Raw genomic sequence first — 25,680 nt, forward strand, 5'->3', positions numbered from 1 at the left:
AATGATTTAAGCCATGGATCTCCCTTAAGTGCTAGTGTAGGTTGGACAATAATACCAATTCAGAAACACTTAGTTCCATGTACAGGTACAAATCTTAACCAAGTCTGAATCCAGCTTTCTGAAGAATACTGAAGACAGTTTTGTCCTCTCAAAACTAGCACACTTTTCAATATCAGCAAATTCCTAAAAATCGTTGCCAACAACAGTTCAATTTCCTCAAACAGGTAGGGCTTGAGTGTCCCCTTGTTTATGCATTTATGGGATGATGTGAAATGATAAAAACACCACCAATTTGTTACTTTATACACATCACCATCTTTCTAATCCTTCTCTAAAATTATATTACATTAGTCTTTTCAAATCCCTTCTCATAGGCCTTCAAATTATATTGTTTGCTAATCTTTGGAACTTTTCTAGTATGTTCTTCTTGAGAAATAACCAAATCTGAAAGTGTTCAAGGTGAAGATGTACCATTAGGGCCCTACCAAATTCATGGCCGTGAAAAACATGTCATGGACTGTGAAATCTGGTCTTTTGTGTACTTTTAACCTATACTATACAGATTTCACAGGGGAGACCAGCCTTTCTCAAACTGTGGGTCCCGTCCCAAAAGGGAGTACTGGGGGAAGGGGGGGGGGGGTTGCACAGTTATTGTAGGAGGGTTGTGGTACTGCCACTCTTACTTCTGAGCTGCCTTCAGAGCAGCAGCAGCTGGCCAGGCGTTCAGCTCTGAAGGCAGCGCCCCGTCAGCAACAGCGCAGAAATAAGGGTGACAATACCATACCATGCCATCCTTACTTCTGCACTGCTGCTGGTGACAGCACTGCCTGCAGAGCTGGGCACCAGGCCAGCTGCCGCTGCTCTCTGGCAGCCTGGCTCTGAAGGCAGCACTGCTGCCAGCAGCAGCGCAGAACGGTGGCAATACTGTGACTCGCCTACAGTAACCTGGCAACTCCCTTTCTCCCCACAACCCTCTTGTGGGTCAGGACGTCTACAATCACAACACCATGAAATTTCAGATTTAAATATCTGAAATCATGAAATTTACAATTTTAAAAATCATATGACCATGTAATTGACCATAATGGACTGTGAATTTGGTAGGGCCCTATCATCAATCTATCCATTTATATTTTTGGTATTGGTGTCTATCCCCTTAACACTGTCATGTAAATAACCTATTCCTTTCTTTTTTGATCACTGCTTTGAACTGAGGAGACCTCTTCATTGTGCTGTCCACAATTTTTCCTCAACCCACCCCATCCACCTATGAAGGACTGCAAACTAATTCAGGACCTACCAGTGGGTGCAACTAGTTTAAAGTGGCCTTTCAAACTTACACTTAATTTATTTGCCAGATGAAAGATGAAATGAGACATAAATACAAGAAAGGAAATACAAAATAAATATCTGAAAGTAAATACCTTTTGGCGGGTTCATTTTGGCTTGATACAGTAAGTTGTTCTGGATCCATAATCACCAGGCGAGTTGGAAAATTACAACCATCACCCAAGCTACACGATGAAGGAAACATGAAGTAAACCAATATTAGAGGTGTATTAAAATGAGCTAGGTAAATCCAACTGAATAGGTACTTGCACGAAAATCAAACGTCACATGTCAGAACTAGTTAGCTTAAGTGCGATGCTGCACTCCAAACCCCAGTGAAAACAGGAACTGCACACAGGTCTCCTGCATGCCAGTGCAAAGTTCTACCGTTACACTATGTGGCCAGGCCACTTAATACTGGAGCCAGTTTCTGTGTTTTTGGGCAGGCCTATGAAATAACTTTTGCCCTTCTCTGCCTAAAGAGATGGCTGTCTGTCATGACTGAGTCGCAGCACCAAACTACAGATTTTCGTAAGAACTACTGAGAGGATTCTTTGGGACGTAACCCAAAAGTAACTGATTTCTTTTGTATAAAAGTGTGTGTGACAGCATGAGAGAGAGATTCACACATCCCATTGTACAAATGCATGCAGATTATCTGGCATTTAAACTGGCAAGAGCTGTAGTGTAGGCAAGGCTCCAGTGGCCAGACCTATTTTTACCACACCTTCGATAAACCTGCTTTTGAAGCCAGTCTAAATTAAAATGATAGAAAAAAAAACTGGTCTGGCTGCCAGAGGCTCATCTACGCTATAGATCCCAGTGGTTTTAAACACCCATTCTAATACAGGTTCAGCTGAAATGGTATTAAAACTGGTGGGAAATTATTTGTCAATTTCTCTACCACAGACAGAGCCTTGTATTGCTTAGTCTCGGAACATTTTCTCCTAATACTTTTAATCTAATTATGTGCGGTCCACACTGAAGGCAAAATTGTCTCAGCCATAGCTATTTTTAAAATTGTTTCTAAAAAATGTCATCTTACATCAGTGTTCTTTGTAGCATAGATGAAGCCTGAGAGTTCATGGGTCTGGTCCTTTGTGTTACTGGGGTCCTGCTGTATGTAAGGCACCAGCCCACTGTCATTTGAAACTGTTACCATCTTTCTAAACACTGTTCAAGAAGTGTTTTCAACATCTCAGTTTGGTAGGGCCCTAAGCTCCCTTGTGCTCAGGGTTTAACTCTTCAGATTAGGGTCCTCAGTGAAGTTTGTTCAGCTGCTTACTGTACACTTTCACCCACCAACCCCTAAATTCCAGGAGTTATGCATAGTTTGTTTGTTTTTTAAAGTAGTGGAATCCATGGGTCCCATAAGCGTTGATACCTTGTAAAAACAGGCAGCAACCAATACTTCTTTTCATCTCCAAAAACCTCTTTCAGATTTTTGCTACATCCGAGAGAGAAGCCATTTTTGTCAGGGCCATTTCGAAATGTGGGTGCCCGGAATGCTTCTATTTAAAAAAGGAAATTAACAATTTTAAACAAAGCAATGTTCTTCAAAAGCATGCAATTGAACAAACAATTTCTCTTCATTACTATGATTACTGTAGGCAACAGGAAAATACATGACATTCAGACAGTGAGTTTAGTGAAACTAATATCAACAATGCCTTAAAATGCATTACAGAAAAACACTGATGTCAAGTTTTAGCAATTAAAAATATGGCAAAGATCTAACAAGGACAGTGACATAACAGCAATGAAGGGTAAAATTTTAAATTTGATATGGGACATGCTTTCTTAACATGTCTATTTTATTGTATTTTATTTACATTTGACAGTAAAAAGAATACTAATACAAAATCTGAGACCCTGACAATAATTAATTAGTCTTATAATAACTACCCAGCAGCATTAAAACTAATCTAAAATAAATTGACCACTAGGCAGTTAATACCTATCTTAGAGCACCAGTGTTGCATACTCCCAGCAAGATGCTGTTTGATAAGGGAGTTGCTGCATTCTGTACCAGCTTCAATCTCCAAATAGTTTTAAAGTATAGCCCGATATACAGCGCATTGCAATAGTCTAATCTTGATGTGAGAAGGCCTGTCTAACAGAAGCAAAGTCAACAATCAGAAGGAAAGGCTGCAACTAGAGCTGAGTGAATAATCTGATTGATAAGAAAAAATCACTGAAAAAAAATCAATAGGACTTGGGCTCCAAAAATCACAAGCACTTTTGAAGATGTTATCCAAGTGCTTTAACTTGAACACATGGTAGAAAAAAACACTCATTGTACTGACCAGCAAGACTCAGTTTACAGCAGGCAAGGGAAGCACCATTATGTTTGTCAGGAAATATTTGTCAGTATTTCCATTTTTCCATATTACTTTGAGTGTTTTACAAAAAAAGTTTTCTAGTAGCAAGATCCCTTCTTTTTATTCCCTATCTACCTCATCAGATTTCTGGGGCATTGATTGTGTCTTTCTATATCTATGTACACCACCTAGCACAATGGGGCCATGATCTCAGTTGGAGCCCTGGGGTGCTACTGTAATACAAATGATTTGTACTGTGCTAATCTATGGGTTCCAATCAGGGATTAGGGACCTATTATGCTAGGCGCCATTCAAAAATACAACAAAAAGATAAAACAAATAACTGACATCCATCGTGCACCCACACCTTTGGTTCCAGACAGATAACTCTTTACACTCAATTATCTCACAACAGAACCTTTCAATTAAATTACTTCCACTGAAAATGTTCCACTCTCTGCAGGATTTTAGAATTTCCCTTAAACATTATGCCACTTCCTGCAGAACTCATGCTCACATCAGTATCAGTTTTCTGGCCAAAAGGCAACTACATATTCCAATTAACTGACCTATTGTTGATCTGTTTTTGCTCACTAGCCAGCAGTGGTAGCTGAAAAGTGACAGTATGCTGATGAAGAACATGGCAGCCACAAAGAAAAGGAAAAGTACATGGAATTTTGCATGTGAGTCTGGCAGATCATTCTGGGGGGAGAAAAAAAATGAAGATTAATATTAACCCTTTTAAGCAAATAATCCAGCATCCTCACTAAACATTCTACTCTACTCTTATTCCCCCCTGAAGCTTTTTCCCCTTCACTTCGCATAATATGCAGCATCACTATTAAGCCTCTCTTCCATATTATCTGAAGCTGGTTCAGAGCAGTGGATCACAGTGATTAGCCTGATGGTAACCCCATTCTGTCTGAATTTTACCTACTGTTCCTTGTAAACACCAACATAACTGGAAGTGAGCAGCATTTGCTTTGTACATTTGATAGCACTTTTGGTATAATCTCTTTCATGTTAGGGTGGGTCTTCCAGACAGCAACAGGGGAGGGAAAATTGTTTTTAGAAACAGAAAAATTTGGACTGTGAAACCATAAGAATCCCAGAGAGGGACTCAGAGAAGGTGCTTAAACTACTTTTAATTTAAAAACTGACTAGATTTTAAGTTGACAGTGTCCCTGTTAATATGCCCCAAAACTGGTGGAAAAAGTAGAGAGGAACTGGACTAATTACACAATGTCTTGTCTAAAATATTTTTAAATGTTGGAAACATTAGGGGCTAAATCCACAAAGGGATTTAGGTGCCTAAGTCCAAAGTTTAGATCCTCAAACCCTTTGCTCAGCCGCCGCTTAACACTAAAAGTGCTTAAATTCCTTAGGTGCCTAAATTTCTGCCAATGGGCATGTGCAAAGTTGTGCAAGTCCTGAGTTGCTCAATGCCTAAGCCCCAGCGGGATGTTCAACTGGGCATTCCAATACCTAGGTTACCTATAGCACCCACATCCTGGGTGTTCTCAAAGGTCACCTAAGAGCACACTTATTGGATTGGGCCCTGCACAAAACAGAGGAGGAGGACTTGCTAATGCCCGCGGCTCCCCCCAGTAAGCCAGTGGTCAGGGCATTCACCTGGGAGGTGGGAGACCTGGGCTCTAGTTCAAAAGGAATGATTTTGGGGAAGTTCTATGGCCTGTGTTATACAGGTGGTCAGACTAGATGATCACAAAGGTCTTTTCTGACCTTGGAATCTATGAGGTTCATGGTCAAGAATGTCAAAGTGAGAGAGCTGCCTAAGCCCCACCCCTCTCCTCCAATTCCTACTGGCTAACTTAGGTAGCAGGGCTAAGTCCCCTTGGTTGATTTAGGCCTAGTTGCTTGAGTTAGACCATCTTAAAACACAGCCAGCACTTACACAGCAAATCACAACAGGCCTGTGCCCATAGCAAAATTATGGAGATCAGGCTTTTATGTAGATCAGCTTTTCTTGAACTACAATTTCAGTACGTCAGGTACAAAACATGGATTTGAAAAACAAACACAAATATTAGGCATTCACTTTCTTCCCTATCTATTTTTAGGCTTTGCTGTATACTTTTGCAATAGGCCAATGGGTTTTTGAAATAATAAATGGTTTAATTACATAAGCTCAAAAACTCAATACTTTTAAGAAGTTGACCTTTAACAGCATTTGGAAATTAGAATATCTATTTTTATCCAGAGGTGTAGTTGGCATTATTGTATTTAATTTTCCATTAGCCCAACCAGCACACACTTATCTGAAGTTGATTTCTTTTCTAGGTTATCTGCCACACATTTCAATTAAATCAAACACACAAACACTCTATACCACCTGTCTTACACGGAGAAAGGATTACATGTTTTTTTCCATTAGGTAACAATGTAAACAGCTATCACAAATGAATGGACTAGAAAAAACACAGTAGGAACAATTTCTATATTAATCACATCAACACAGGATTTTACCTTTGGACAATTCTCTGCAGATTTCCTGCGGCAAAGCTTTGCGCAAACAAAGACAATTTATTATATACCAGTATTATTTCAAGACAAATGTTAGAAAACAGCACACGTTTTGTTCGAAAAAGCAATGGTTAGTGTGCACATGTGTTCTAAAACATGCAGAGTTCTAATGCCCATTAGAAGTCTTATCTTTCATTCACAAAGAAAATTGGAGCAAAGTGCGCAGGAACAGATTGCCAACTCTTTTCTGAAAGCCTAAAGTGCTCTGTTGGTGTGTGTAACTGGCAACATTTATACATGTATAGGGTGCTTTCAACATGTTTCTTCAGCTTTCCCAATACAGTTGCATCAGGTGCTCTCTCAATCAGTAGTTTTCATCTAGCAGTCTTTTAATTTTGTAGCTGAGGTTTAAAAAACATTGAATATGAACAGAATATTCAGGAGTCAGGAAAATAACTCAAGCTCAGCATACCTCAGAGGTGCAAAACAAATGCTGTACAGTTTAGTGACTACACATCTGTCTGCATTTCCAATATACTCATTACCACAGGGTGGAGTTGTCAATCAGGGGGTTGTAAATATGAAGAGGGAAAAATTTTCCACTCAAAGATGATGTTTGTTTTTCAGTTGTGCTGGGGAAGTAAGGCATTTAGGAATGGGCTCTAAGTGAGGCAGAATAAAATGGTTTCTCTCTCTCATTTTCTCTAGTCATAGCTAAAAAAATAAAAACTGCCCATACAAATGCACGTGTGATAATGTTCCCTCTCCCACAGTGTCCTTTTGCGTGAAGGCAAAAGGGTCTTACACGTTGATCTGGGATGCCTCCCACCAGTTAATGGAAAAACTCTAGGCTTCCCCTTCTGCAACAATAAAGCCCTGTCTAAACTCGGATTTCAAGTGTGATGTTAGCACACGTTAGCTATAATTTTAAAAGTCTAGCATGGGCAAGACCCACTGCTTTAAACATATGTAAAGCTGATCAAACAAAAGCCTAAGCTTTAACTTGAACAGTTTAGCACGTTAAAGGCAGCGTCCCTTGTCTAACAAGACTTTTAAAACGTGTTAGTTAACATCACATCTTACATCCAAGTCTAGACAAGGCCTAAGATAGCAAGGTACCACTGCTCTCTCCACCAACACATCAAGGCTAGGCTCCTTGACCTCCCAACATCTTTACGTACGGCCATTTTAGTTACTGATAATTTCCATTTCTTAGGGCTCCCTTTCTCTCCTTTCTTCAAGAGAACCAGCCACGTTTTGACCTCTTGACATCAGGGTCAGTGGAGGAGATACTCTAATTGCTTCTCTCTGTTGAGCTCCACACTGGGGTAGCCAAGCCTCTTTCCAACCCAAGATAGGTTGCCCTCTTTCTGGGGGACACAGCTTGAAGATTAAGAAATACAGATCCACAGAGTAAACAAGAAAGTTAGAGGTGCTTTTTATTCCAGGAAGGTAGGATAGCCAAGGGTCTGTCATCAGAGTTTGCAGGCTAAGTAATAAGAGACAAATTCTCAAAAAACTGTAGAAGTATGAGAACTTCAAGGTAAGTCAGTTTTTTCCACTGTAAAAACACATTTTCAAGGACTGATAGCAATTATAATACAACTTTCATGAAAGACAGCACACATCCTCAGTGTGACAACTTTTTTTTTTTTATAAAACAATTTTTAAAAATCCACCTGGCTATTTTGGAATTATATTTCTGTAAAACAGAAAGCAATTCTTGGAGAACAGTATTTTCTCAAAGCAAAATATTTAGTTTTCGAAATGAAATTTGATCAGGACATGGTCAATACTGTGGTTAAATTGCTGCTGCTGTTCTGAACTTTAGGAAGTGTTTACCTAACAGGGGCAGAACTCATTCTGGTAAAGATATTTTTTGATGGTTCACGTAACAAAATAGCCAAGTGGATTAAAAAAAAAAAAAAAAAGAAAGTTGTTTCCAACTCCTCCTCTCCTGTGACTTCTATTCACCTTCCCCATGGAAGATTTTCTGAGCTCACTGTTCTCTTCATACTGCCCTCACTCCACACAGGCCCTCTCATGTATAGGGATTTTCTAAGCATCTAATAGCCTGAGGACTCAACTAAAATGAAGGGCCCTACTGGCTAGTAGCAATGCTCATGTGAGACTCTAAGCTCCCCCCCGCCAGTCTTCCTTTCCCTGCCTGCAGCTGTTGCAAAAGGAGATTTGGGATTTCTACTAAGACGTTGTCCTTAGACCTGCTCAAGGACTCCATTTTTGTAGTGTCCACATAATGGTATGCTTGGTAAGTATGAAGTTCCCATTCCCCACTGGCTGCTGGGAGAAAGAAATAGCTCTGTTCCCCAACTCTGGTTCCAGAGCCTACTGGCTGTTGCGAGGATGGTGCTGCCGCCCTTATCCTATCTATGTACCTATATATGGTCTCATCACTTTAAAATCTAAGAACCCCTGTACCAGGCTCTGTTTTTTAATCCATCTTCCCAAGATGCAGCAGAGTAAATTTCATCTGAAACTTGTCCATGTTGGGTCAGTGCTGTCTCAAAGGTCCCCAACAGGAACAGTGAAAACTAACAAGCCTGATCAATTTTCACTTTGCTTTGTGAGAGAGATATGAGCAGCAGCAGAGGCACTAAAGAGGACAGTCTGCAGACAGCACCACATCAGTTATACCTGGTTTATATCTGGAAGGGTTTTTTTTGTTTTTTGTTTTGTTTTTTTTACAACTACTGAGACTAGAATATTTTATAGAAAACAAATCACACATAGCAATCAAGTCTTAGATTCTGCAGAAGTTGATGGCATTCATCTAGAAAAGCTTCCTATTCACCACAGGCAAGTGAATTTTGCAAGCCATGCTGATGAAGGTGCCACCATCGCTCTACAGAAGTCTTATTAAAATGGTCTACTATTTTAGTCTCATATAATTTATTTTAGGTATATTAAATTCAGGAGTGTATAAGTGGCTTGAATATAGGTATAAAGTATAGTTTTACTCTGAAAAGTGATTGTAAGAAAAGCATTGAAAGAATTCAGGATTTTGTGTCTCAGTGATTTCGATAACAAGTGTGTGCAAGTTTACAATTAAAAGATGTTTTTCCTACTGCAAGTCCAGCAACCTCATTTTGAAATTTGTCAAGATGGATTCTTTCCACTCTTGAATATCAAAGTTCTGCATGCCAAATTAGACCCATTCTCATAATCAAAACAGTTCTGTTGTTGATGTACTGAATCCTGCTCAATCTTTCTAAGTATGTTGGCTGTGCAGTGCTACCAGACATAAGAAGCATTAAAACATACCTGTTTTAATCACTAAAGCAAACAGATATAATTGAATAATTGGCTAACCTAGTGAGGAGGGCTTTAAACTAGGTTCACCGGGGGAAGGAGACCAAAGCCCTGAGGTAAGTGGGGAAGCGGGATACCGGGAGGAAGCACGAGCAGGAGCGTGTGAGAGGGGAGGGCTCCTGCCTCATACTGAGAACAAGGGGCCATCAGCGGGTTATCTCAAGTGCCTATATACAATGCACAAAGCCTGGGAAACAAGCAGGGAGAACTGGAAGTCCTGGCAAAGTCAGGGAATTATGATGTGATTGGAATAACGGAGACTTGATGGGATAACTCACATGACTGGAGTACTGTCATGGATGGATATAAACTGTTCAGGAAGGACAGGGAGGCCAGAAAAGGTGGGGGAGTTGCACTGTATGTAAGGGAGCAGTATGACTGCTCAGAGCCCAAGTATGAAACTGCAGAAAAACCTGAGAGTCTCTGGATTAAGTTTAGAAGCCTGAGCAACCAGGGTGATGTTGTGGTGGGAGTCTGCTATAGACCACCGGACCAGGGGGATGAGGTGGACGAGGCTTTCTTCCGGCAAGTCGCAGAAGTTACTAGATCGCACGCCCTGGTTCTCATGGGCGACTTCAATCATCCTGATATCTGCTGGGAGAGCAATACGTGGTGCACAGACAATCCAGGAAGTTTCTGGAAACTGTAGGGGACAATTTCCTGGTGCAAGTGCTGGAGGAACCAACTAGGGGCAGAGCTCTTCTTGACCTGCTGCTCACAAACCGGGAAGAATTAGTAGGGGAAGCAAAAGTGGATGGGAACCTGGGAGGCAGTGATCATGAGATGGTCGAGTTCAGGATCCTGACACAAGGAAGAAAGGAAAGCAGCAGAATACGGACCCTGGACTTCAGAAAAGCAGACTTTGACTCCCTCAGGGAACTGATGGGCAAGATCCCCTGGGAGAATAACATGAGGGGGAAAGGAGTCCAGGAGAGCTGGCAGTATTTTAAAGAATCCTATTGAGGTTACAGGGACAAACCATCCCGATGTGTAGAAAGAATAGTAAATATGGCAGGCGACCAGTATGGCTTAACAGTGAAATCCTTGCTGATCTTAAATACAAAAAAGAAGCTTACAAGAAGTGGAAGATTGGACAAATGACCAGGGATGAGTATATAAATATTGCTCGGGCATGTAGGAATGGAATCAGGAAGGCTAGATCACACCTGGAGTTGCAGCTAGCGAGGGATGTTAAGAGTAACAAGAAGAGTTTCTTCAGGTATGTTGGCAATAAGAAGAAAGCCAAGGAAAGTGTGGGCCCCTCACTAAATGAGGGAGGCAACCTAGTGACAGAGGATGTGGAAAAAGCTAACGTACTCAATGATATTTTTGCCTCTGTCTTCACGAACAAGGTCAGCTCCCAGACTACTGCACTGGGCAGCACAGCATGGGGAGGAGGTGGCCAGCCCTCTGTGGAGAAAGAAGCGGTTCGGGACTGTCAAGGTTCCTCCCCCACTCTGAACTCTAGGGTACAGATGTGGGGACCTGCATGAAAACCTCCTAAGCTTACTTTTACCAGCTTAGGTTAAAACTTCCCCAAGGTACAAATTAATTTTATCCTTTGTCCTTGGAATATCCACTGCCACCACCAAACTCTAACTGGGTTTACTGGGAAACGTAGTTTGGACATGTCTTTCCGCCCAAAATCCTCCCAACCCTTGCACCCCACTTCCTGGGAAAGGTTTGGTAAAAATCCTCACCAATTTGCATAGGTGACCACAGACCCAAACCCTTGGATCTGAGAACAATGAAAAAGCATTCAGTTTTCTTACAAGAAGACTTTTAATAGAAATAGAAATAAATAGAAGTAAAGGAATCACCTCTGTAAAATCAGGATGGTAGATACCTTACAGGGTAATTAGATTCAAAACACAGACAATCCCTCTAGGCAAAACCTTAAGTTACAAAAAAGACACACAGACAGAAATAGTCATTCTATTCAGCACAATTCTTTTCTCAGCCATTTAAAGAAATCATAATCTAACACATACCTAGCTAGATTACTTACTAAAAGTTCTAAGACTCCATTCCTGGTCTATCCCCGGCAAAAACAGCGTACCGACAGACACAGACCCTTTGTTTCTCTCCCTCCTCCCAGCTTTTAAAAGTATCTTGTCTCCTCATTGGTCATTTTGGTCAGGTGCCAGCAAGGTTACCTTTAGCTTCTTAACCCTTTACAGGTGAGAGGATTTTTCCTCTGGCCAGGAGGGATTTTAAAGGGGTTTACCCTTCCCTTTATATTTATGACAGGGACTATTTAGAAAAACTGGACGTGCACAAGTCCATGGGGCCGGACGCGTTGCATCCGAGAGTGCTAAAGGAATTGGCGGATGTGATTGCAGAGCCATTGGCCATTATCTTTGAAAACTCATGGCGATTGGGGGAAGTCCCGGAAGATTGGAAAAAGGCTAATGTAGTGCCCATCTTTAAAAAAGGGAAGAAGGAGGATCCTGGGAACTACAGGCCGGTCAGCCTCACCTCAGTCCCTGGAAAAATCATGGAGCAGGTCCTCAAGGAATCAATTCTGAAGCACTTAGAGGAGAGGAAAGTGATCAGGAACAATCAGCATGGATTCACCAAGGGCAAGTCATGCCTGACTAATCTAATTGCCTTCTATGATGAGATAACTGGTTCTGTGGATGAAGGGAAAGCAGTAGACGTGTTATTCCTCGACTTTAGCAAAGCTTTTGACACGGTCTCCCACAGTATTCTTGTCAGCAAGTTAAAGAAGTATGGGCTGGATGGATACACTACAAGTTGGGTAGAAAGTTGGCTAGATTGTCGGGCTCAAAGGGTAGTGATCAATGGCTCCATGTCTAGTTGGCAGCCGATATCTAGCGGAGTGCCCCAAGGGTCGGTCCTGGGGCCAGTTTTGTTCAATATCTTCATTAATGATCTGGAGGATGGTGTGGATTGCACCCTCATCAAGTTTGCGGATGACACTAAACTGTGAGGAGTGGTAGATACGCTGGAGGGTAGGGATAGGATACAGAGGGACCTAGACAAATTGGAGGATTGGGCCAAAAGAAATCTGATGAGGTTCAACAAGGACAAGTGCAGAGTTCTGCACTTAGGACGGAAGAATCCCATGCACCGCTACAGACTAGGGACCGAATGGCTCGGCAGCAGTTCTGCAGAGAAGGACCTAGGGGTGACAGTGGACGAGAAGCTGGATATGAGTCAACAGTGTGCCCTTGTTGCCAAGAAGGCCAATGGCATTTTGGGGTGTATAAGTAGGGGCACTGCCAGCAGATCGAGGGACGTGATCGTTCCCCTCTATTCGACATTGGTGAGGCCTCATGTGGAGTACTGTGTCCAGTTTTGGGCCCCACACTACAAGAAGGATGTGGAGAAATTGGAGAGAGTCCAGCGAAGGGCAACAAAAATGATTAGGGGACTGGAACACATGAGTTATGAGGAGAGGCTGAGGGAACTGGGATTGTTTAGTCTACGGAAGAGAAGAATGAGGGGGGATTTGATAGCTGCTTTTAACTATGTGAAAGGTGGATCCAAAGAGGATGGATCTAGACTATTCTCAGTGATAGCACATGACAGGACAAGGAGTAATGGTCTCAAGTTGCAGTGGGGGAGGTTTAGGTTGGATATTAGGAAAAACTTTTTCACTAGGAGGGTGGTAAAACACTGGAATGCGTTACCTAGGGAGGTGGTGGAATCCCCTTCCTTAGAAGTTTTTAAGATCAGGCTTGACAAAGCCCTGGCTGGGATGATTTAGTTGGAATTGGTCTTGCTCTGGGCAGGGGGTTGGACTAGATGGCCTCCAGAGGTCCCTTCCAACTCTGTTATTCTATGATTCTATGAATATACAAATGAAGCAGTACTGCTGAGTAAGATAAGACCACTTTTTTTTTTTGTTTTTTTTTTTAAAAACAGTCAATCATCAGAAATGACACATTCTTGCAGGGAATAGTGAAGACTAACGATTACACAAGAAACTCTTAATTTCCCTCTCTTCATTCAGAGAAGTCCACTCCACTATCGTGTCTGATGGGCCTTGGAAGAGATTTTCTGTAAATGGGTGGTATTAAATAATGCTCATTATGGCCTAATGTCCAAACACAAGACTTCCACTGTAATAAGACTTATGAAGTGAGGTGACAAAGCAAATCAGTTCTCTTTCCTGCATGTCTGCTCCCCCACTGATCTGTAAAATACAGAGGGCCACAACCACGTTGAGCCACATTCACAAACAAATTAAAGATGAAATAGAGCATATTCAATAAGATTGAATGTCAGAGTTAGATAATTACATTTTGAGAATTTTGCCAAGGCAACGTTTTAATGAGGAAATCAGTAACATGTCTGATTGAATACAATCATAGAGCCTGATCCTGCAAGGCACTGACACTCAATTCCCCCTGAGTTCTTTTGCTCTACGCTGATGGGCCACAATGTAAAATCGATATATCATACTGAAACGCAGCATTTCGTAGAATTGGGTGTACAGCCTGGATGACTACTAACACCATTTATCTTTCTTAGACATCAAAAGAACAACTGTTTCAAGTGTAGCTACTCCGAACGTACTGTGTAGTCTTATACAAAGAAAGAGATCCCTGATACAGTTACATCTTTAGGCTTAAAAAACTGTCATCCTTACCGCTCTGAGGATAATTACTGTTTTGCACAGCTGCGCAGATGGCAACTTGTGTCTAAGAGGCAGTCACAAGCTTTAAAAGTTGCGAAGAGCCTTTCACTGATGACAATTCTTCCAATCAATTATTTTTCAGTAGCATTAGCTGAATTCTGAAGGTAACTACATCTAGTCCTATGTATCAGGAAGGACGGTAGGCACAATACAAGGCTCTAATATTAGGAGAGGGAATGAAATAGAAGATACTCTATTGAGTCTGGAATGTGCACTTCTCTCTGGAAGAGAATTGGTATAAAATATAATGTATAAGGATGCTTCCACTGATAAGGCTCTATTCAAATGAATTTGTGTAATAGAGTAAGTGCATATTATCCATTTGAACACTGAAACAGTTGCAGTGAAAGTAAACAGTATTAACACTGTAGATACTTTGCATAACTTCTTATGATGGCCATGTCTGGTCAGTAAACGCTACAAATCTTAAATTGAAATTTGCCATTATAAGCACTCAGTATTAAAACCAAACAAATTCACAATGAATAGGCAAATTTAGCTGTCTCTTCTGCTCGCAGAATATCCACAAGTAGATTTCTATTTCCTTGAATTTGTTATTCAAATCTGACAATATTTTCCATCATTTGTTTTACTCCGTGGTTTGATTATAAGAAGCTAAGTATCCAACGCACATATTTGAAAAATTGAGCTGTGCTGCTCAATTTTTGGCATCAGAGAAGTTGTACTTTATTGTTTTTTAATTTCCACCCTCTCTACTCTCCCACAGTATTTGTCCAGCTCTACTCAATGTAGAACTTAACTCATTTAATTTTGAAAGGTTCTCTTGCTTCTGTCACCTCAAGTGATGCTGTTGTTGATGGTACTGATCCACAAAACAGACAAAAATGGAGACATGAAGCTCTGATACAGATTTCAGTAATGCATGCAAATTTAACAAAAAGCAAAACTTACTGTCCAAAACTTTATGAAGTACTGCAAGACCGTAGCGGCAACAAACAGACAGTACAATAAGGAGTATAATAAAAACAGGAGGAAGAATTTGTAGTTAGAAAATCCCACACAGTTATTCACCCTAAAAAAAGAGAGAGAGAAAGAGAGATCACTATGTTATAAAGATTAATCAAACTGTTTTTGTGGGGCACCACTGTATGTGCATGGTTTCAGCAGTCTGTCAATTGGGACAACGTTCCATCAATGAAAAAGTTAAGATTTAACATTTTAAAATCCCCATTTTAAAGAATATTCCCTCAAGACAGGTGATGTGGGCTCCTCCCATCACTCCTGTCACTGAAATAATTTTGCTGAACAAAGAGCAGCCTGATGACCAGCACCATTTCTGGCCAGATTTCTTATATAAAAATATGAAGTCTTGCCAGACATCAGGGGCCTGATCCACTGGGAGCCTTTCCATTGACTTCAATGGATGTCACGTTAGGCCCTAGAACATCTATTAATGTTTACCACAACTAGCAATATCCGCTGGGATGGCACGTCATGTGTAGGGGAATAAAAACTGCATGATATTCAATAGGGACTACATGTCCAGGTTGCAATTCTACACCCTGCAATGAATCCTGCATGGGAAAAAAAAAAATAGCAATACAATAACTCCTTGATTAAGGTTGTAGTTATGTTCCTGAAAAATGCTACTTTAAGCGAAACGATGTTAAGTGAATCCAATTTCCCCATAAGAATTAATGTAAGCGGGGGGGGGGGGGGGTAGGTTCCAGGGAATTTTTTTCGCCAGACAAAAGACTATATATACATATATATATATATACACACACACACACACACACACAATAAGTTTTAAAACAAACAATTTAATACCGTATACAGCAATGATGATTGTGAAGCTTGGTTGAGGTAATGGAGTCAGAGGGTGGGATATTTCCTAGGGGATGCCTTACTGCTAAATGATGAACTAGCATTTGGCTGAGCCCTCAAGGGTTAACATGTTGTTAATGTAGCCTCACACTCTAAAATGCAGCACGAATGGAGGGAGGAGACACAAGAGTCGCATGGCAGTGGCTGCAAACATTCCATGCCGAAACTGAACGTGATGATGAACCCACGCTATCCCACTGGAACGCACCACTCCCTCCACTTTCCAAAGTGCAAGGGGGTGCGTGCGTGCAACAGAGGCAGACACACACCGTGTGTGTGTGTGTGTGAGTGAGAGAGAGAGAGAAAGAGACTTGCGCGTTGCCCCGTTAAGTATGCTGACCCCACTCTAAGTACGCTGTCTTTTCAAGTAGATCAGCAAATTGAGACAGCAGCTGCTGACAGCAAGCTCCCTTCGTCCTGATCTATTGTGTCCACCCCCTGCTCTGTGGAGATGGGGTACAGGAGCAGGGGACACCCTGACATCAGCACCCCACTTCTCCTCCACAGCAAGCAAGAGGCTCCCGGGAGCAGCTCCAAGGCAGAGGGCAGGAGCAGCACACAGAGTGGGGGGAGGAACAGTTGAACTACCTGATAGTTGATTGTCTGCTGGGCAGCTGAGGCACAGGGAATTTAGGGGAGTTGATGGGGGGCTGCTGGCCCACTCTGGTTCCAAGCCCCCACCAGCTAGCTCCAACTGGTTGCTTTTCCTGCAAGCAGTGGACAAAGCAGATGGCTGCCAAGCAATGTTATAAGGGAGCACTGAACAATTTTAAACGAACATGTTCTCTAATAGATCAGCGATGTATCCACGAAACAATGTTAACCGGGGCAATGTTAAGTGAGCTGATCAACTTGATATCTGGGAGTGAATTCATTTAAGAAGTTGATTTTCACAATTTAGTAAAATAGATTCTTATCTCTTGACGCATACAGTACTGAATTAAACACAATAAAGCAGCATCTCAGCCTCTCTCATTTCTTTTAACCTGGTCAGTTCTGATGTGCATCTATAGGTATGTACATATTTAGGTTTCTTAGACCTACAATTCTGGCTTGCAATATACATTGCAATAATCTTAGGAAATATGCTGCTCTCATTTATAAATGTCTGAATCTGGAGAAATTCCACTAAAAATCAATGGATTTATTACATATTTACTTTGGTGTAAGAGAGTGCAGAATTTGATCAATTGTTTCAATATTATTTATATTCATTTAAAAAAAACAAACATACCAAGGACAATGATGGTCCATTTTTAGTACACATCTGAAAAAGAAAAAAAGTCCATTTCCAATTAATTAAAATAAAAAATAAAGTACAAAATACATTTACTTTCTAATTCAAATATTTGGTCTCAAACTTCCTAAAACTGTGAAACAACTTTTAATACCCATTACTTCTGCTTTTCAACCCCACCCCTTCAGGCAGAGGTCCCATTTCACAGCTGTCAGACCTTCTGCCCAGGGGAAATAGAAGATAGGACTCAAAAAAGCCCATTAATCAGAAAGAGGGGATATTACTGAACTGCACAAGGCACACTCTGTCTCCATCGACCATTAGGTGCTGTTTTCACTGTACACCAACTTACTTCAGCATTAGCATTTGAGGAAAAAATCCAACATTTAGAATTGATTTTAATAATTAGCATGCCTCACAGCTGCTGTGGAGAGTATGGGAAATATGGCAACCTGACACTCAACTTAATCAAGCTGATCAAAATGCTGCATAGAAAAATAACTTTGGGATGGAGCAGAGGAAGATGGAAAAATATATAATCAATAGTTCCAATGGTCTATATTCCATTTTCTCCCAACTTTAGTATAGCATGGCTAAAGGGTAGTAATTCCAGACAGACACATGCATTCATCAGATTTCTTAATTAAATAGATCTACCCAAGCTCAGTCACTGAAGTTTAATTAATTTTTTTCTCAATCTTATGTGGCCTGTAAGAACAGATTTTGCAGGTGGAGCAGAATGTGTCTGGTGGATAACCTAATACCTCTGAAGTTATGAAGACCTGTAATGCTACTGTAGCTCTCCTGAAACAAAGTTGTTACTACCACAGCATGCTTGTGCCTGACAGGTAGGGAAGTAAGCTAGGTTTCATGCCCAGAAGTTTCTGTTGGCACATGTATCACAGCCCAGACCCACTTCACTCTCCAGTACTGATCCTTCAGACTGAACACATTTTACAAAGCTAGAAGCACACTTAGGACAAACCCTGCCCCATTCTCCATGGTGCAGAGGGCCCCATGTGCAGTAGAACTGTTGCAGTTCCAGCAGAGGGAAAAGCAGAGATTTCCATGTCTTACATGAAGCCCAGGCTCTGTGGGCTGGGAGAGGGACAGAGATAGTAGATCTACCATTATGCAGTTCCACTGGCAAGCAATAAAAATAAGGCACAAGTATTCAAGATGAGAATTTAAACAATAGATCATTACAGCTACTTACAGGTCACATGCAGAACAGTGATGACAGCGGTCAGGCTTGATTAGTTGGCATCTATCACAATATCTGATTGCTATGTTCAAATTTTAAAAGTCAATCTGTTAAACAGGTCTTTGTAAAATTAAATTACATACACACAGAAGCTCCCTATGTTCAAGAGACTGTCTCAAGGACATCTCCCCTCCCACTTCCATTCTGAATCGCATAAGATTGCTGTGGCAACTACAACAATTGCTTACAGAAAAATGTAACATGAAAGTATTTAGTGTAGCAGTATCTGTTTCTATTGTAGTAAATACTTTTTTAACTCTTCCTCTTCATTTAATCTGTTCCTCAGTCTCCCCTCCCCGATCCTCCAAGCACATGCTTCCCTGCCACTTGGTTTCCTTTTCTTCTGGATATGCTACCTAGACACTGGGTCCTCTTCTCCCCATGTGCCTTTTGACATACTCCCCAATGGCCTTAGTCCTCTTCTCCTAGTCCTTGAGGGTGGCTCTTATTTCTCTCCTATTCTGCTGAAGTAGTATCTAGCAGATGCAGTTAGGCTGGCTCCAACTCCTTCTCAGCAGTTACTTTTAACAGGCCTCCAGACTCTTCTTGATAAAAAGATGGCAGACCTGTAGAGGCAGCTATAAAGGAGGAGAAAAGCCACCACCACCAGGCAGCTCTGTGCTGACAACCAGCAAGTGCCCCACAAACCACCAATGGCCCAGGAACCCTAGTTTGGGAATCACTTAAGTACAAAATGAATTTACTCAAGATAACCATTAACAAATCTCATGACTTACTATTAAGTGATAAGAGAGACAAGGTGGTTGAGGAATATCTTTTATTGGACCAACTTCTATTGGTAGGAGACACAACAGAAGTTGATCCAATAAAAGATATTACCTCACTCACATTCGACTCTCTAATATCCTGGGACTGACATGGCGACAACCACACTGCATATTAAATAGTATAACATCTTTAACTTCTGTTGAAAAGGACCACAGGTCTTGGGAGTAATCAATAATACCACTAGTTTTAGAGTAGTAACACAGTTACAGAAATCAAACTATACTATATTTAGGCATCAGAGAGAGTCATTTAACTGTCTCATGATATTTTCAGAGAAATTACAATAGTGTTACTTAAAAATAGTGAAGGTAAAGACAGAAATAGCTGAAGAATCATAAACATACTGATTAAACAGCTCTGTCCTGAGTTATAGCTGATATTGGAAGAAGAATTTACTGGCATTTTAGCTTCCATATCCTCAATTCTGACACTGTAGTGGAAGTAAATTCAAGCCTTAAATGTTCATACTTAGAGGACTGAAGCAATAATTGGGATTAAATAGAAATGCATATTAAAAACTCAGCCTTTCAGCTCTGTTCCTTTAGTCTATTTAAGATTATTATAAGCAGAGTGCACAATAAATATTTTCACGCTGAATTTAGTTTGCAAAACATGATCTTTTTGAGAAAACGGTTCTATTTATTGGCTGCTTGTAGAGATCCACAGACAAAAAAGAACTCTGGCATCTCATGGGGAAATATGAAGTCATGGGCTTTTGCAGTATTTGTTTAGCAGACGGTTCACACAGCAACATCAAAATAAATCTCATGAATTAGACTAGCAGCTTTTGGACAACTGGACTCGTCTGCATGCCTCACCCCTTGATGCTGTTGTGGTATAGATAGGCAAGTCTTTAGCAGCTCTTCTCAAAATGTCCTGCTGGGATTCTGGTCTCTCTTCTCTTTCATATTGTTCTTTATCAGATTTTGATAAGCAGAACTGCAAGAGGGGGACAAAAGAATAGTTTTTAACTTTATGGCCCAATCAAGGTTTACATTAAGAGATAACGGTTTGAATACCCCTAAAGAAGCAGCAATATCTGCCTAACATCTTACCAAACACAGGAGAAAAAGTAGAAAATGATAGGAGGTACAGCAAGAATTGTCCCCCACACATTCTGAAATTACATGATTGATCCTTTGTAACTAAACTTTAAAATGCTAAATTTAAAGGAACTGTCTTTGTCCTAGTTCCCACCACTCGATTTCCCTTTGCTATACAAGATTACACGATGAAGGTTTGTACTCAGTGGAGTTTTATGACGGTGCAAACTTCCCTTGAAACCAAGGGTGTAAACCCTATCACAGTGGTGGTTGGGGATCCCATGAGTTCAGAGGGCTCTACAATATCCATTCTTGCCACAGGGAGAAGAGTCAGGCTCTACGGCTGCCACTTCCTATCTCTGGTGGGCCTGCAGACAGAGCAGGTCCAGAAGGAACAGGGAAAACTTTCTTGAAGTGGAGAATATGTAACTTCTCACTGTCACAGATCACCAGCTGAAGAGATACGGCTGGTAACTTTAATGAGAGAGTCAAGCTCCATTAGCTATATTGACAGAGCTAGTCACATCAGTGAAGCCTCAAAGGTAGTTCTTGGGGGGACGGGGGGGGGAGTTACCTACTTCTATAAGGCATGAGAAGAACCATACTTAAGGCTCACCAGTTAGAAGCTTTGCCAGAATAACCTGGAGAGCTTGTACGCTCCTGTGACACTCATGGTTTACTATTCACTAAAATTCATCCCCCCCGCACGTCCATAAGGCCCAAGGCAGTTACAAGCTTCTCTAGCAGAGGGCTTGGCACAGAACTTATTGTTTCCCTAGGGAGCTCTAGGTCCTGAACGGGGTGAATCTTTTAAACTCTGAGCTCCCAGCAGGAATCACTGAAAATGTCCTTTCCAGTGAGGAAAAGATGCAAACTGGATTAAGGGGGTATCATTTTAACCATGTTGTACTTCTTGATTAGTTCATGTGGGTTTTCCTTGGGCCCTGTAATGTCCCCTTCTTTTGGAATTCACCAGAGTCTAAGTGGTTGGGGAGGGAGTAATAATAGGGACAAATGGAAGACATGGTACCTCTACTTCTACAGGGAGAGTATGAGAGACTGCTGTTGCCTCCCCCTATTACTTCCTAAATCCAGAAGGCTGAAGATTCAACCCACGTCCCACAGTAGTCAGGCAAGATTCCACTGCTGTATGCAGTATTGCCAATTCCAATTTTTTAAAAGTCATAAAATGTCAAGTTTCCAAAAATTACGAAATGGGTTTCAAATCATGAATTTTAAAAAAGAATAAATATACCTTGTATTCTTTTTATTTGCCTTCAATGTTTTGAGGCATTAGTGTGCACTTGGGTCATGTTTTCAAGCTTTTCTTCACAACCATGAGGGTTAGAAACGTACTTTTTAAAAAATAAAAGCAGATTCTCACATAATTATTTGCCTACAGGAGACGGGGCTTTAAGTAAAATATCAAATATTGTGAGAGTTGGCAACACTGTATAAGTACGAGGAGTACCACAGTACACATTTGCCGCTGCCTCTCAGGAGGCCTTGTCAAGCGGAGACTGCTGCTAGGAGTCTGCTTGGTGTCTTCAACCCTGGGCCAGAGAAGTGGGCAATTAACTAAGAGAGTAAAACTAGCCTTAAAACACTACTTAACAGACAGCTAAACAAGCCATCCAAGTAATGCATAGACAAAACCCTAAACCTCTAAAATCGTGTGGTTTTAATTTTTTTTTTAAAGTTGTCCTGTAACCATAACAAATTGGCTAACAAACGTTCAATTTCCCAGAATAGTTATGTTTACATTATTATGTCTATTGAATATTAATGGGGTCACAAGACTACCCTCTCTTTGGGCAACAAATGCAAATGTTCAAAGGGATAAAAATTACAGATCAACAAAATAATTGTGACAAAGTTCCAGCAGCTCTTAATGTAAACAGATCTATAGACTTAACATCAAAACTACAATTAAAGTTGTCCCTCTATTTCCAGTAACTTTGTTTCCTTCCTCTCTTTCTGGGATCTCACATAATGTTGATTGTTCTTCCTTATTATAAAATGTGCAGGGATTACACTTGAACAATAAACAGGTGTGAAATCTTTTTTTAGTATATTAGTAAAATCACAGGATGCCACTCATTTTACAAGAATGGGTACTTAAAATAAGAAGATTACGTGAAAATATATATATTTATGTTTTACAACAATTGGAAAAAATTAAGTTGGAACAGCTTAAGAGACAATACTATATTCTTCTTTGGTGCCTGAATGGAGATGACAGACAGAGACTGTGGGAGAAGAGTGCTCTAAGGAGGAACATGGCTTTTGGATAAGCTCATATGTAGAAATTTTCCAATTCAGACCTGATTTTAAACAGTTAAAATGGGCACTCTCTTTTTAATGGTCTGCTGTAAATTCAAACTCGTCACTCACTGAAAGTTGAAGCCTTGTTGCAGCTTTTATTACAGTTAGTTATAAATAGATGTTGGCAGACAGAAGAATCCAGGCAAGCACCAAAATAATTATAAAATACACTGATGCTTAAGCTAAGTTCATGTGGCTCTACAAATCTTGGAGCAACTGATTGGCTGAGATAACTGTTTGATCTGCCAAGTGTTTTGTCATTATCACACAGAACAGGCTCCAGTTAAACCAGTCATATGATTTGAAGGCCAGCCTCCGCAGTGAATTTACAACTTAAAATATTCAGTACTACTTCCTTTGCTCAGCTAACCAGCAGAACCCTCTCTTCAGCTTCCTCTCCTACCCTACTGTAAATTTCTGTGACACATTATAGATACATATTATAGAACCACAGTGTCTGCTTTTCCATTGCAAGTATGTTTTCAGCTGTACAAATTTGCTTTGGGCTAAATGCTGGCTTTGAGAGTCACCCCTGCCAAAAATAGAATAAAAAATTTTCTGTTTAGCCAGTATTAAAGTTACTGGAAATAGAAGGACAACTTTCATTGTAGTTTTGATATTAAGTCTATTGATCATTTGACTTACGGGAAAAAAAATAAAAGCCAGCAGGTTATAGGTTAATCCACCTATTAGATTCCTTGGAGAGATAATTATATTACAATTACCTCTGTCAATAGAGCTAGCACTTTTTATGTCAGTGTTTAGAGATTTATTTCTATACCAATTTAACAGTGCTCACCACGCCTTGAGCTTCTAAACAGACTTATCACTGAGCATTACAGTCCTCTTAAAGTTATGAATATTTATTGTAACCTACCCTTATCCAAAGAAACATTACTAAGAGGGTTCAAATAAGGGTGTATAATGAAAATACATACAGACTGAGTCACTGAGCTTGTTGTGTCTTAACTTATATTTAGTTCTGGCAGAACTGAATTTTTATTCTTTTATAATTTTGACAGATAATATTGATGCTTATTTTTAAGCATTTTTCAATTTTTATTGATGTAAATTTTCACAGTTGCACAAAATTACGGGTTTTAAACATTTTTCTTTTTTTAATCAATTTAAATTTTCACAGTTGTGGGAAATTAGGGGCGGTGTCAGACAGTAATTAATGATACACTGATAGAGAGGTTGGTGGGTAGCCTACTGGTTAGTGCATCTGACATATAATCCCTTGTCTCTTTGTTGGGGGAGTGGAGTACCAGTGCCTGGTTCCTGACCCCAGGTCAAGAGTGTTGTGGCCTTTCCCCTCCGTCTGGGCCTTTTCTCTTAAGTGGGCCATAGTAGGGGGACCTGGCCCCTCCCTCTCCACCGGGTCCCAGCCCAGAGCCCTTTGGGAAGTAACATTGGCAGGTTCTTCCCTGTAGAGAGCCCAAATCTGCTGCCTTGGGCTAGTGCTTCTTCACTTTGGGGCATGGCCCCACCAGTCCAAACAGTCAATAGCTTCACAAAGTCCAAATGAGCTGGGCCCTGCAAGACCTGCTGGTTCTCCAAGTGGGTGGTGGTTGGAGAAGGCACTGCCTGGGGGCCTTACCCGCTCTATGATCCCCATTCAAGGCTCCACCTTTTCTCTGGCTTTCCGGAGAAGGATTCTTCTCTCCTGCAACCCATCCACACCTTGCCTGCGCTTCTGAGCTCCTTTTAACCCACTCCTCCACATTGCAAATGCTCAGCAGGCCTACAGGGATGGGGTTGCCGGCGCCCAGTATAGCCTTTTAACCCCTTCGGGCCCTGTGTGGGGTTTATATACCCCATCGTACAGGCATTGGGATTCAAAAAGTTAAAGCTTTATAACCAAACTGTCAATGTCCCGGGTCAAAATACACAAAGTAAATATCATTCAATCAATCTCAAGTTCTCAAGTAGCATTTTTCTTCCTTTTCCTATTTGTAAATTTTGATTAATTGATGGAAATATTTTTAGTCAGATTGTGTGCGTATGGTGAAATCAACGTTTACCAACATTTACCCATAAAAATGAATCCTTCCAAGCCTACCTATATTTTATTTATTCTAAATACCAAACTGAAGGTATTGCTTAGCAAAACATTGTAGTGTCATATATACTCGCATACCTTATTACTTGAACATATACATCTGAATGTCAAACTTGTGACCACTTAGAAACAAACATTCAATCTGAAAAAATGTCATTAGGTTACAATGATTTTAAAAGTAATTTAATTATTTACATTCATGATATGGCAGCATGCTATTTATTTCAGTTAATGGGAACAGAGAAGATGAATTACATTGTACTTTAAACAAGTATCACTGCTGAAAACAGTTCAGTGGTATAAATAAGTGTTGGCATTTTTCTATCATTAAATTTACCTCATCGCAGGGGGAAGCAGGAGATGTAAAAATTGTCTTCCAATAGGACCATGCAAACATGGCAAATGACAGATGAAAAACCACAAGGTAGACAACTGTAATAAAAATAAATACAATAAGATTTCAGTGAGTATAGCTGAAAAGACCTAGAACTACAACATAAAGATGCAATGGTTTTGGGTGTAGATAAGTTATTTCTCTTCTGCAAGCCAGTAAGATAAATTGCACTGAAACCCACTGGATAATTAGGAATACTAGCACATCTGAGTGGGCTTAGCTCTATAAAGAAGTTGTCTAAATCCACTTGATAGCCCACCAGATATGATGAATACCACTTCATCCTCAGAATGAATCATTTAATAGGCTACTAAAATAATGATGATCAAAATCTTGGTCATGAAGCAATTTCCCCACTTATACTCCCACTTTTTTAAACTGAATGAGTCTCATCATGATGGCAGCAACCCACAACTTTAGAAACATACCTTCATTCCCACGTACCCACCCTCAGGAAAATTAAAATAGAGTGTCTGATGTCTGGAATAGGAAAATAAAAAAGCTGGAAGTATACATTTAAAGGATCTTGACAGACAGGCCACAGTATATTCCAGTTGGTTCGAGTACTAAATTCAGCCTATGTAAAGT

At 40.5% G+C, this 25,680-nt stretch overlaps 1 protein-coding gene across 3 annotated transcripts in view; it reads right to left on the bottom strand.

Moving 5' to 3' along the window:
• The window catches only part of ZDHHC20 (zinc finger DHHC-type palmitoyltransferase 20), a 75,925-nt gene that overhangs the window by 8,921 nt on the left and 41,324 nt on the right, over positions 1 to 25,680 (bottom strand). For 2 of the 3 annotated variants that reach the window (XM_037891028.2, XM_043530670.1), the window contains exons 3-10: positions 25,036 to 25,130; positions 20,087 to 20,207; positions 18,432 to 18,501; positions 17,213 to 17,245; positions 15,043 to 15,163; positions 4,220 to 4,352; positions 2,714 to 2,840; positions 1,425 to 1,514 (exon numbers count right to left, since the gene is read on the bottom strand). In XM_037891028.2, coding sequence (XP_037746956.1) covers positions 1,425 to 1,514; positions 2,714 to 2,840; positions 4,220 to 4,352; positions 15,043 to 15,163; positions 17,213 to 17,245; positions 18,432 to 18,501; positions 20,087 to 20,207; positions 25,036 to 25,130 — 790 coding nt within the window. Of the gene's footprint in view, positions 1 to 1,424; positions 1,515 to 2,713; positions 2,841 to 4,219; positions 4,353 to 6,137; positions 6,174 to 15,042; positions 15,164 to 17,212; positions 17,246 to 18,431; positions 18,502 to 20,086; positions 20,208 to 25,035; positions 25,131 to 25,680 lie in introns of all 3 variants that reach the window. The other variant, XM_037891019.2, reaches the window with a different exon arrangement.

The sequence above is a fragment of the Chelonia mydas genome, chromosome 1 (assembly GCF_015237465.2).
Source record: "Chelonia mydas isolate rCheMyd1 chromosome 1, rCheMyd1.pri.v2, whole genome shotgun sequence".
In the NCBI taxonomy this organism is placed as follows: domain Eukaryota; kingdom Metazoa; phylum Chordata; order Testudines; family Cheloniidae; genus Chelonia; species Chelonia mydas.